The sequence below is a fragment of the Dendrobates tinctorius genome, unplaced genomic scaffold (assembly GCF_039654945.1).
Source record: "Dendrobates tinctorius isolate UK_male_01 unplaced genomic scaffold, ASM3965494v1 ptg000177l, whole genome shotgun sequence".
NCBI lineage: Eukaryota > Metazoa > Chordata > Amphibia > Anura > Dendrobatidae > Dendrobates > Dendrobates tinctorius.
The window spans coordinates 2857440-2870960 of NW_027361844.1; the positions used below are offsets into that span (position 1 = coordinate 2857440).

General features: G+C 41.7%; 1 protein-coding gene across 2 annotated transcripts in view; it reads left to right on the plus strand.

Moving 5' to 3' along the window:
- The window catches only part of LOC141054221 (aldehyde oxidase 1-like), a 295390-nt gene that overhangs the window by 275927 nt on the left and 5942 nt on the right, over positions 1-13521 (plus strand). For both annotated transcript variants that reach the window (XM_073551452.1, XM_073551453.1), the window contains one exon: positions 12625-12813. In XM_073551452.1, coding sequence (XP_073407553.1) covers positions 12625-12813 — 189 coding nt within the window. The remainder of the gene's footprint in view (positions 1-12624; positions 12814-13521) is intronic.

Sequence of the window (13521 nt, forward strand, 5' to 3'; positions counted from 1 at the left end):
TTACCCTAACTCTCACATCAAGGTCAATGGAAGAGGACAGAATTTTAGATAGCAATAAAGGACCCGGTCAAATTTACATAGGGAACTCTTCAAGAAAGTCCAATACACTGTTGAACGCATTTTCTTCAACAGAAACAAGGCACATTGGGATTCCCTGTTTTTTTTGCATACAAAATTAACAGTGTTTTATTGTATTATCACGAGCTTCTTAAAGCCAACCTGATCGTAGATAACAATTGAGGGTAGGTACTGGGAAAGCTGTGTTGCAATTATTTTAGAGAATATTTTGTCATCTACATTAATTAATGATATTTAATGAAAGTTAGTGCAGGCATTTGGCTCTTTTCCAGGCTTTGATAAAACTGTTATTTGAGCCTCAAGTGATTGGGGAGCAAAGGAGGAGTTTTCTGAGATAATATTGAACAAGTTTGCTGGGGTGCAAACATCTTATAAAATCTATTATTGAATCCATATGGCCGAGGGCTCCTTCCAGTAGGGAATGATTTAATGGCCTCTCCTATCTCTTGTTCACTGAAAGCTTTGTAGATTACCTCCTACTCAGGCAACTGTAAAAGTGTCCATAATATATATGACAAATTTTGTTTCAAGAACATTAGATGGCATGTTGTGGTATTGTCCATGAATATTATATAGCGTGCTATAATAGCAACAAAATGCTTCAGGTATGTCAGTGGGGTTATGATTTTCTGGCTCAGGTGCACCTTTAAATTTGGATATTTACTGTATGTCTTTTGCATGCGTGGATGCAACCTCCTTGCCAATGAACGACCACATTTATCTGCAAATTCATGAGTACTTTTGCATTTGGTATAAATTTGATCTATTAAAGACCTTCGCTCCTTTCTAGCGTTAAGCACATCTGCTTTTACCTGGAGGGAAGTAGATCGTTTGTTTGTCAAGAAGATCAATGAAGCAAATGGGAGACTTTAGCTGCTTTCTTCTTTTTTAGCCTGCATCCACGTTTTATTAGTATCCCTCGGAGGACGTATTTTAGTGCTTCTCATTGAAACGATAAGCCAGTTTCATCATTCTCATGAAAATTTTTGACAAAGGTCTGAGACACGGAGTGAGCCTTTAACCCCTTTACAACCTTGGACATATCCATACATCTAGGTCACCTTGTACTTATCGACTTTGGACATATGGATACATAGAGATTGCACGTGCACAGAGGCTGTGCGTGGACAATAACCACCGGGTGTCAGCTTATTCTGACAGCTGATACCTGGCACTCAGTGCCAGGACAAGTGCCGAACCACTCCCGGCATCTTTGCCCCTAAATGCTGCCATCAAAATGGATTGCAGCATTTAGAGAGCTGGCAGAGGGAGGAAGCCCCCTCTGCCCTTGGATCAGCACCCGCACAACATCATCGTGGGGGCTCAATCATTGCTATGGTGACCCGATGTCAACATGATGACATCTGGGACACCATGACTAGCAAACTTGCTCGATCATGCTCAGTGCATGATCTACCAAGTTTGTCAGTGCAGTGCTGACAGTATGTACAGCATACTGCATTCCTATGCTTTACAAGCAATTAGCCTGCAAATAGTGAAAGTCCCATAGTGGGAAAAAGTAAAAAAGTTAAAAAAAATAAAGTGAAACAAAAATTAAAAAAAAAAAAAAAAAAAGTTAAACAGAAACAAAATAAAAAAGAATTACATATATTGTACTCAAATAAATATTTTTATGAAAAAGAAAAAAATGTACACATTTGATTTTGCTGCATCCAGAACGACCCAACCTATAAAATTCGATCACTAGTCTACCCCTTTAGTGAACACCGTAAAAAAAAATAAAAATCAAGGCAGAAAAACAATGCTTTATCATCGTACCACCGAGGAAACGTGGAATAAAATGCAATAAAAAAGACGAATGTAAAGATGGTATCGCTGAAACCATCATCTTGTCCCACAAAAAACAAGCTGCCATACAGCTCAGTCGGCAGAAAAATGAAAAAAGTTATAGCTCTCAGAATAAAGCGATGCAAAAATAATTTTTTCTAAAAAATAGATAATATATTGTGTAAAAGTGCTGAAATATAACAAAGATATAAGTGTGGTATCGCTGTAATTGTACTGACACAAAGAATAAAACTGCCTTACCAAGTTTACCACACACGAAACTGCATTAAAGAAAAACTCAAACAACAATTCATGAATTGCTGGTGTTTGTTCATTCTGCCTCCCAAAAATCAGACTAGAAACCGATCAAGAAATGTCATGTGACAGAAAATGGTACCAATAATCAACTCGTCACGCAAAAAGACAAACCTTCACATGACTGTTGGACGAAATATGGAAAAATTATAGATTTCAAAATATGTTGCCGCTTTTGCCAAAAAGGTCTTTATGTGTGTGACAGCTGACAAACAAAGAAAGCTATATAGATCTGGTATCGCTGTAATCGCACCGACGTGAAGAATAAGGTCATCTAATCACTTATACCGCACAAAGAATGGTCCAAAAAAATAAAACCTATTCTTCACCTGCTGTTTTTTTCATTCTGCCTCCCAAAGATCGTATTAAGGCTCTACTCACATTCATCTTGTGCTCTACGCTGAGTGCTTACTGTGAGGACACAGCATTGTATTTTAATTAACCCAACGTCTATTTTCAGCAAGCCAGGAAGAATAGACTTATCAATATGTTGACTTTATGCTTTTTGTCTTCAGTTGGGCAAGAGGCTGAAATGTTGACTCTTTCATGCATGGTCACTGAACAATGATGTTTGCTGATATGCTGATTACATATTGTCCAGGACAGCTAGTTTTTTTACTTTTAAAATAAGAGGAAAAACTATGCAAATAGATTAAATAATCAAATAATGTGACTATAAAAAGAGGTTATATGCCTCTGTATGATGAGCGAGAGATTTAGCCAAGAGATCCAGACATACAAACATCCAGAGACTGTACAGGACAGCAGCCAAGACATCATGGCTCCATCATGAGGGACACAGATTTGTCATTTTACAGGATGCCAGCTTAGGGGACCATGGTCCGGGCTGTAAGAATGCAGATCTGCTTCATTGACCATCGCTGAACCATGGATACATTTGTGAAAGCCAGGAATGGGACCCACCGGTCGCCTGGCTCCATGGAGTTATTCAGAGAATCCAGGTTGTGACCCTTTGATCAACTGGCCTTGTACCTGAATGGATTGTCATCTTCCTAAGCTTGTCATTGCCTCCTCTGTGCATGTCACAGGTGGGGTAAATGGCTATGGAAGCTCTGAAGTAACAGCTGCTCTTATCCCAGCGAGTCAGCAGAAGGGTGAGATTCTAATGTGCACCATTTTGGGTATTATGCTGGAATTGTCCTACGTGTTATCTGCCTATTTTGTTGTTCAATAAAGCGTTGCCACACACTTTTACCATCATCTTGTGTTGTCTAAGTAGCGTTATGCCTACGGTGAAAGGAAAGCGGTCTTTTGGTGGCATGATCCCTGGTCCATGTGGTTTCGGCTAGTGGAGCGGGGCACCCACCATCCCCCTGTGTCTCCACACTTACATCGGGGTTTCCATGTAAACCTCTGAAACATGTGGTTCAGACTGAACTCCTGGCAGAAGATTCCCCATAATGAGGCAGATGGAAGCACTGGACGCCATCTGACCTATGATCCGGCGGTTTCCATATTTTTAGGCATGCATAAAAGTGCAGTCGACCTCAGTTTTGTGCATTTCTAAAAAAAAAAAGGACAACGCTGAACAGAGGCCAGATTAAAAGTAAATTAAAAGTTTGAAAATTGCTACATTTTCAAGCTTTTTGCCAAATTTCCGTTTTTTCACAAACAAACAAGTAATAGCAAAGAAATTTTACCACTATTATGAAGTACAATATGTCACTAGAAAACACATTCTCAGAATCAGTGGGATTCCTTGATGAAGCATTCCAGAGATATTACTGCATAAATTGACACTGGTCAGAATTGTAAAATTTGGCGTGGTCATGAAGGTACAAACAGCTTTAGGAGGTAAAGGGTTTAAGCAGATTATCAGTGAAGGTCCAACATCTGAAGCCTTGTTAGGAGTCAGGTACAGTCAGATTATAGGAGCATGATCTGACCATATAGCTGTTCCTATCTGAAATGGAGGATATCAGGTTAGCAAGTGATGGCCAATTAAGAAAAAGTCTATACAGCTATGCTTATTGTGTAAAGGAGATTAATATGTAAAATTCTTTAGGTCTGGATGTAGTATCCTCCACACAGCAACCAATTGGAGAAACCGGAGCATGATTAGCAAAGCTTTTGTTTGTGACTTAGATTGGTGACTCGTGCAAAGTGACATCTAAAGGAGGATCATGACAAAATTAAGGTCTCCTCCAATAACGTCTTCCTCAAATTTGTTTAGTTTGTTTAAGTATTGACATCATGTGTCAGAAATTTGAAAAAGTCAAAATTTTGGCGTAGATAGAGATCTTAAACATATACCTTTCCTCAGTGTCAGTGTTTCTAAAATATTATGCGGAAGTGATTTGTGTATACCTATACTCACTGCCTTAGATTTCAAAACAGAATTTGTACTGTGACGCCAAGATAAAAAATACCTGTTAATAAACTGAAGTATATGATCGCCTCTAAAGTGAGTCTCCTGAAGAAAGAGAACTTGGACATGTTGTTTATGCATATTTCCTCTGGAACATTAAGGCTGTGTGCACACGCTGCGGATTCCGCTGCGGATTAATCCGCACGGATTTTGCAAAAACCGCAGATAATCCGCAGGTCCAAAGACCTGCGGTTTTGCCTGCGGTTTGGTCATGCGGATTCACTATCTCCACAATGGTGGAGATAGGAACCCGCAGCGGTTTCCGCAGAAAGAATTGACATGCAATTCTTTCTGCGGATTCAAAACCGCAGCAAATCCGCGCGGTTTTTTCCGCAGCGTCGGCACAGCGTTTTTTGTTTTCCCATTCAAATGAATGGTACTGTACACCGCAGCTAAAACTGCTGCGTGTCCGCAGCGGCCAAAACCGCTGCGGAAACGCAGCGGAATCCGCAGCGTGTGCACACAGCCTAAGTCATCTGACATTCAATGAGCAAATTAAGTTGTGCCACATTATATGCAAAAAAATGGAGGGTGGAGGGAAGGGGAAAGGAAAAAAGGATTGAGCAATTAGGATCAAGGAGGAAGTATAGACGTTAGATAGTAACATCTACCTTTCAGCATCTCATCTAAGAGGCATAGATTATGAATAAATCGAACACTAGGTAACTGCGAGAAAAGCAGATTCTAATGCAAGTCCCTAACTGGGGGATTTTCTTTACAGGCATAAGTCTAACTTTTAGACCTAGGGCTCATATTTGGGGGAACCAAGGCTGGACATATGTTTGCAACCTTTGTGGCCACAAAGGGGCTCAAGTAGTAAGGTGGCCCATTTATACCCCCAAGACTGATGCAATTTTGCATTTTTAGGAGCTCTTGAGATGCAAAGGGCCCATATATTGTTCTTGCACAGGGGTCCTTTTCTGTCTGTGTCTGCTAGTGGGGGAAATCATGGAATATATAAGGCAATACAGCCTGATATTACAATAATATAATGAGAACTCAATTCCAATGTCGTTCTAAGATATTGTATGAACTGAGACATTTTATATAGTGGAAGAGCGGCACTTAAAACTTTAGTTATATCTAATTATATCCTTAAAGAAAAAAGTAAGCATCTGCAAACTGTCTCTCATCAGGGAAGACAATATTAATTTCAGTAGCTCATATGATTGGAACAGTGTCGATCTCTGGCTCCTTATCAATAGGGTCACCAAGTATATTAGTGAACAATCACCACATTGTTTGCATAATCGCTTGTGCATTGATGCTTTCAAGTATCCCCCTTATCCGGATATTATTGCGGCGATTGTGATTTTTTTGGTCATCAACCATATTATATTATATTAGTTTAAGATTAACACACTGGCTCCAGTCCACTTGGACAGAGAAGGAAGGTCCACTATTCCCAGATGCAGCTGGTGAATAACAGGCTCTGTGCTGGTGCCTGTTTAAAAGAGCTAAAGCTGATAAAAGAAATACACAGCGCTATACTGGGAAATGAAAAAATATAACCGAGTACTTACTTGCTGGTGTGTGAAAAAATCACGTGGTGGTGGATGTATAGCAGTATTCTGAGACTATTCACCTTGTCATAGATGTACAGTATATTGCCTTGCATTTGGATGCCAAAACTGCTGAGTAGATAATATAGGGTTAAATGGGGGTGAGCCCGTTAGTGTGTTACAGAGGGAAAAAAAAAACATAAATAAAATAAAATATGAACTAATCTTGATTTACTCACTTAAGGAAATCAGAACCATATAAAATACATGCTGTAAATGTAGCCATTGCCAAGTATTAAGATTGGAATGTTGCAGCCTGTTTCTGATGTAAAAAAATATAATAGTTGAAAAATAAAAGGAAACAAAAAAAAAAAAGGAGGGGGATAAATAGATGTTTGAGATGATAACTGAATGCGGACCTTACTGCATGCCAATTTCAACAGGCGAGATCAGAATGATTAATCCTGTACAAAACAAATAATGGCACAGTTCCTGCAAAGTGAATGAGCGTTAGTGACAGCTTGTGCCCACTAGTGGAAAGAGGTGCTTAATTCTGGTGCACTTACTTGCAGGGCCAGTGCTCAGTGAGGCAGGCTTGGGGGCGGGGGCTGCTAATCCGTATGGACGTGGAGACCGCCGCTGCCTCGCGTGCTCCAGCCGAGCGCCACGCTGAGGGACTCGGCGTGTGATGGGGCAGGGCTAGCGTGACATCACACTGGGGGTAAGCCGGTGGCTCAAAGGCAGCACAATACCAACATGTTTCAAGAGATAGCTACTCTCTTCATCAGGGTTTCGCCTCTTAGTGTGCAGACCGTCAATTTATAGCAGACTGAGCCTGAATTAAGTGATCACCTGACCCAAATGCCTGATTGAGCGACTTAATTAGATGTAGTACAAAGTACTGGTGTGTCTACATGTAACTAAATGATTGCGGGACCCTATCATTACCAATGTGCTACAGAGATGGGTTAAATTTTAACCCTATTTGGTCCAAAAATTCCTTATGAGAATTAAAAAGTGAAAAAATAAAAAATAAAAATGAAAACAAAAATAAAACATAACCTTTATTTATATAAATGTATAAAAAGTGTTATTAAAATTGTGTATAAAAAATCAGTTTAAAAAATGACAATGAAAATGTGCCAAAGCCCAAAATCTACCGATGAGGTGCCTCTTTAGATGTTTGTTTCATTATACTCGAAGGGTTCATAGGCTTACATGATGGCCAAATAAATGCACGATATTGGGGTCTTATTCAGCATAATGGCATGATTATGATTAGTACCATATCCTCCTACCAAATTGATTCCAATAAATGAGATATACTTAGGTGTTAATACAAAAAAAAAAAAAAGGTTTTAATTCCTGTTCTTATTGTATCAGGGATCTTTTTTTTTTTTTAGTTAGGCTGGTTTCACATTCGCGCTTTTTAAGCGCACGCACGGCCGGGGGTAGCTCCGCCCCCGATCCGGCTCTCTGCCCGGCGTGCCCGCCCCTTCCTTGTAGCGCCGCCTCCTAGCGCACAGCGGCGCCTGCGATCGGCGCACCCTATCTTTAGCATAGGGTGCGCAGATCGTGCGCAGGCCGTGCGCTAGTTGCGCTTTGACCTGCGCTGCGCACTTTTGACGGTGCGCCGTGCGCGCCAAAATCAAACTTTTCGGATTTTGGCGCGCACGGCGCACCGTCAAAAGTGCGCAGCGCAGGTCAAAGCGCAACTAGCGCACGGCCTGCGCACGATCTGCGCACCCTATGCTAAAGATAGGGTGCGCCGATTGCAGGCGCCGCTGTGCGCTAGGAGGCGGCGCTACAAGGAAGGGGCGGGCACGCCGGGCAGAGAGCCGGATCGGGGGCGGAGCTACCCCCGGCCGTGCGTGCGCTTAAAAAGCGCGAATGTGAAACCAGCCTTACATGTAGACACACCAGTACTTTGTACTACATCTAATTAAGTCGCTCAATCAGGCATTTGGGTCAGGTGATCACTTAATTCAGGCTCAGTCTGCTATAAATTGACGGTCTGCACACTAAGAGGCAAAACCCTGATGAAGAGAGTAGCTATCTCTTGAAACATGTTGGTATTGTGCTGCCTTTGAGCCACCGTCTTACCCCCAGTGTGATGTCATGCTAGCCCTGCCCCATCACATGCCAAGTCCCTCAGCGTGGATCTTGGCTGGAGCACGTGAGGCAGCGGCGGTCTCCACGTCCATACGGATTAGCAGCCCCAGCCCCCACGCTGAGCACCCAAGCCTGCCTCACTGGCCCTGCAAGTAAGTGCACCAGAATTAAGCACCTCGTTCCACTACTGGGCACAAGCTGTCACTAACGCTCATTCACTTTGCAAGAACTGTGCCATTATTTGTTTTGCACAGGATTAATCATTCTGACCTCGCCTGTTGAAATTGGCATGCAGTAAGGTCAGCATTCAGTTATCTCAAACATCTATTTATCCCCCTCCTTTTTTTTTTTTTTTTTTTTTTTTTTTTTTTTTCCATTTTATTTTTCAACTATTATATTTTTTTACATCAGAAACAGGCTTCAACATTCCAATCTTAATACTTGGCAATGGCTACACTTACAGCATGTATTTTATATGGTTCTGATTTCCTTAAGTGAGTAAATCAAGATTAGTTTTATTTATTTTTTTTTTTTTTTCCCTCTGTAACACACTAACGGGCTCACCCCCATTTAACCCTATATTATCTACTCAGCAGTTTTGGCATCCAAATGCAAGGCAATATACATCTATGACAAGGTGAATAGTCTCAGAATACTGCTATACATCCACCACCACGTGATTTTTTTCACACACCTGCAAGTAAGTACTCCGTTATATTTTTTCAGTTCCCAGTATAGCGCGGTGTATTTCTCTTCTTATCATATTAGATTATATTTATTTGCTGGCTGTGAAGATCAAGTGTCTGTGAGCATTATGATGGCCACAACTTGTATGACATCATCCTCTAATCTCTGTACCTTGTCAGTAAGCTGTGACAGGCTAGTATGTACTGTATTTTTCACTTTATAAGACACTCTGGATTATAAGGCGCACCACAAATTTTGAGGAGAAAAAGAAAAATATTTTTTAATAAAATTGAGGTGCCTCTTATAATCCTTGCATCTTATTGCTTACCGGGGTTGGTGGCTGCGGTGTAGCGGGGTCCCAGGTTCGCTGCTGGAGGAGGCAGGCATGGAGTGATGCTGCAGGCTTCATACAGGGATGAGGGGGGGGGCTCCGATGTGTGCCGTTGCTGTGGGGGTCTTGTGCTGCTGCCGGGTTTCTCTGGGTGTCCAGCGGTTGCTGGCTGGTGCTGCGGGTGTCTCCGGTGCCCAGCGGCACTGCATGTGTGCCCGACGCTGCCCGGGGCTCTGCCAACATTGTGCGACAGGCCAGAGCCCCGGCATTTCCACGGTTCCCCTGTGTGTGCGGTGGTGCCGGTAAAAAATGGCCACTGGTGCTTGCGCAGATGGGATCTCGGGACCCAGCTCTCGAGAGATGAGATCTCAGTGCTGTCATTAGAAAACAAACTACTGTGTAAAAAAACCATTTTACACAAGAAACCTGATTTAGATGTTTGTCAGTGTTTTTTTAAACAACATTTAGAAATCATAACATTTTTACACCGGTCAATGGGACTTTTTTAGACTCCAATTTATTTCCTGATGTTTCAGGAAACAACACCTGTATATAGCTACAATGGTCAGACCCTGGCACTTTAATTTGCAATGAAGCATCAAATGATCGTATGCAACATTCAATGTGAAGAGAGGAGGGGCAGGGGCAGCCGTTTCTCAATGTGGATCATTATCAGCTGTGTACAGAGGTGTTTCTGTAATTGTAATCCTGCCTCTGCTGTAATGGAGCCTGCTGAAAACTCTTCCTTAACCCCTTCCTTACCGATGACTGAATAGTACGTCATCGGTAAGGTCCCCCGCTTTGAGGTGGGCTCCAGCGGTAAGCCCACCTCAAAGCCGCAACATGTCAGCTGTTATGAACAGCTGACATGTGCCCGCAATAGGTGTGAGCGGAATCGCCATCCGCCCGTGCCTATTAACTAGTTAAATCCCGCTGTCAAAGCTGACAGCGGGCATTTATATAGCATTTCCGGCCGCCAGGACGGAAATGAGCTCATCGCCGACCCCCGTCACATGATCGGGGGTCAGCGTCATGATGCCTGGACAACCAGAGGCCTCTACGGTGGTTGGCGCTGAAAGCACAGGAGTAAATTTGCTACATATGGGCGATCTGCTCATCGCCCATGTGTAGCAGAGCTGATCGAGTATCGCATGCTTCAAGCCACCTGTGGAGGCTATTGAAGCATGCCAAAAGTAAAAAAAAAAAAAAAAATATTTAAGAATAAAAAAACTAAAAGTTCAAATCACCCCCCCTTTCGCCCCAATCAAAAGAAAACAATAAAGTCCCACATACACATATTAGGTAACGCCGCATTCAGAATCACCTGATCTATCAATAAAAAAAAGCATTAACCTGATCACTAAACAGCGCAGCGGGAAAAAAATTCAAAACACCAGAATTACTTTTTTTTGGTCGCCGGCGACAAATTGCATTAAAATGCAATAACGGGCGATCAAAAGAACGTATCTGCACAAAAGTGGTATCATTAAAACCATCAGCTCAGCACGCAAAAAATAAGCCCTCACCCGATCCCAGGTCACAAAAAATGGAGATGCTATGGGTCTCAGAAAATTGCACAATTTTTTTTTTTTTTTTTTTTAGCAAACTTTGGAGGTTTTTTCACCACTTAGATAAGAGAGAGCATAGACATGTTTGGTGTCTATGAACTCGTAATGACCTGGAGAATCATAATGGCAGGTTAGATTTAGCAACTAGTGAACCTAGCAAAAAAGCCAAGCAAAAAACAAGTGTGGGATTGCACTTTTTTGCAATTTCACCACACTTGGAATTTTTTTCCCCGTTTTCGAGTGCACGACATGGTAAAACCAATGGTGTCATTTAAAAGTACAACTCGTCCCACAAAAAATAAGCCCTCACATGGCCATATTGACAGAAAAATAAAAAAGTTATGGCTCTGGAAAGAAGGAGTGAAAAACGAAAATGGCTCCAGGAGTGAAGGGGTTAAAAGTCCTAAAGATTAAAAAGTCCATGTAGCCAATATGAAAATTGCAAGATTACTATTTTTATTTTTTTTATACAAATCATATAGTAAATTGCCAATTTTTTTTAAAACACATGTAATTCAAAAACTTGTTTTAAACAATAGGTAATTTTCTGATGGAAGTTTTTCTTTCTACCACGTGCTGCTAATTATTCTGGGCTAAATGGCTCTGCTGCTATTTTGACATTTCTATCACTTTGAGATCCAACAATTACACCTTCTAATACATGTATGTGATAATTGTGTAAGTGAATGTGACTTTTAAAGTGAACCTATCACCAGTTGTGGCCAATATAAGTTACAGCCATCACCTTTCAGGACCGAAAACAGCATTCTATAATGCTATTCTGTATATCTATCCCCAACCTGACCTGGAAGAGAAGAAAACTACCTTTTATTATACACACCTGTGGGGTGGTCCAGTCCGAGGGGTGTTGCTGGTCTTGGTCTGGCTCCTCCCATCTTCTTGAGATGTCGTCCTCCTGTTTGCTTCGTGTTTTCCCTGCATCATCCACACAGGCTCCTCGGCATCGTGCTCCTGTGCAGGCTTACTTATCTGTCTTGTTGAGGGCAGAGCAAAGTACTGCAGTGCACAGGGGGTTCTTTGACCTTTCCCGGTACTTGTGCACTGCAGTACTTTGCTCTCCCCTCAACAAGACAGATAAGTACGCCTGTGCAGGAGCGCAGTGCCGAGGAGACTGTGTGGATGATGCAGGGTGGCGTCATCTACACAAAGCAAGCAGGACGGCATCGCAAGAAGATGGGAGGTGCCAGACCAAGAAGAGCGACAACCCTCAGACCAGATTGTGGCGTAGGTGAGTATAAGAAGTTATTTTTCTTCTTCAGGTCGGGTTGGGGGAAGATATACACCATTATAGAATGCTGTAGACAAGCCCTGAAAGGTGATCGTATCTTATATCGGCCAAAACTGGTGATAGGTTCCTTTTAAATAACACATATATCATAGATGTGCAGCAAGTATGGTCTATGGAAAAAATACCATAGATAAGAACTGGTAAGTTGCATTGTCCTGAGGCTAAGTTCGCCAGACCTTATTTATGATCCAAGTGCTGCCTGTGAAAAAAACTTGCATGGCACGGACAGCATTAAGACCAATGTTATTCAATTATGCTATTCAGTGAGCAGGTTTTTTCACAGATCAAATCTGCACTTGAAAAAAAATTAAGCATGCATTTGTTTCTTCTGCATGTCAGATCAGACTCAGATATTCTATGGGTGCATCAAAACAAATTGTTTCTCAAATGGATAAACTGCACAGCATCTGATTTTTATGGATACTTTGCAATTCTTTAACAAACTCTATTTGACCTTGTAAATTTGAATAACTTCTGATGTATAAAAACAGATGCCATATGGATTGTATAAGGATGACAATTGCTTTTTCTGTGTATATTCTTAGATTGAAGGTGCTTTTGTCCAAGGAATTGGGCTTTATACAACAGAAGAGCTACAATACTCTCCAGGGGGTGTATTGCTAACAAATGGGGCAGGATCTTACAAGATCCCATCAGTTTATGATATTCCAAAGGAGTTTAATGTAACACTGCTTCCTTCTTCACAAAACTCTTATGCAATATATTCTTCCAAGGTAAGAAGCATTTAAAGTGAAGACTCAAACAAAATGTACATCAAATGTATATTGCATCGTTATAATACCGGGTGCCCTCTCCAATTTTTATTTACATTTTTGTGGTTTCTAATATTCTAAATTCCATCTTCATCTCTATAAAATGTCTGACAAACACCTCAGGTTGGTCCATCCAAGATCCAGAATGATAGTCTCCAACAACCAAGTACATGGAACATAGAGTAAAGAGCAAACAAATGGGTAGTTTCTGAAACAAGCATTGTGATCAATCTGTGCTATATGTATTGTGTGACACTGGTCACGTCTCATGGCCAAGCCGTGAGTCAGAATGGTCAAGGAGTCCAAGGTCAGAAGCCAGGAGGGTACGTCATAAACAGAAGGAAGAGACAAACGCATGGTCAGATAACGTTCCGAGGTTAGAATACCAGGAGGATAGCTGATCCGAGCAGAAGGGGTTAAACAGACAGATGGTTAGAACGAAGTCCAAGGTCAGGCAACAAAAAAATCAAGTAAACAGAACTCAAGGCACAAGAAGCAAAAACCTACTACATGAATGTATGTCTAGCAGAGGTCTGGGAGAAACGGCTCAGGTAAGCAGCAATCACCTGGGATAATGAACATTTGGAGACAACTGACGCCTCCTAGTCTCAGATTGGATAGTCGAGCTGTCACTGACAGCTTCAGCACGCCCCTGTACCGGATTGGACG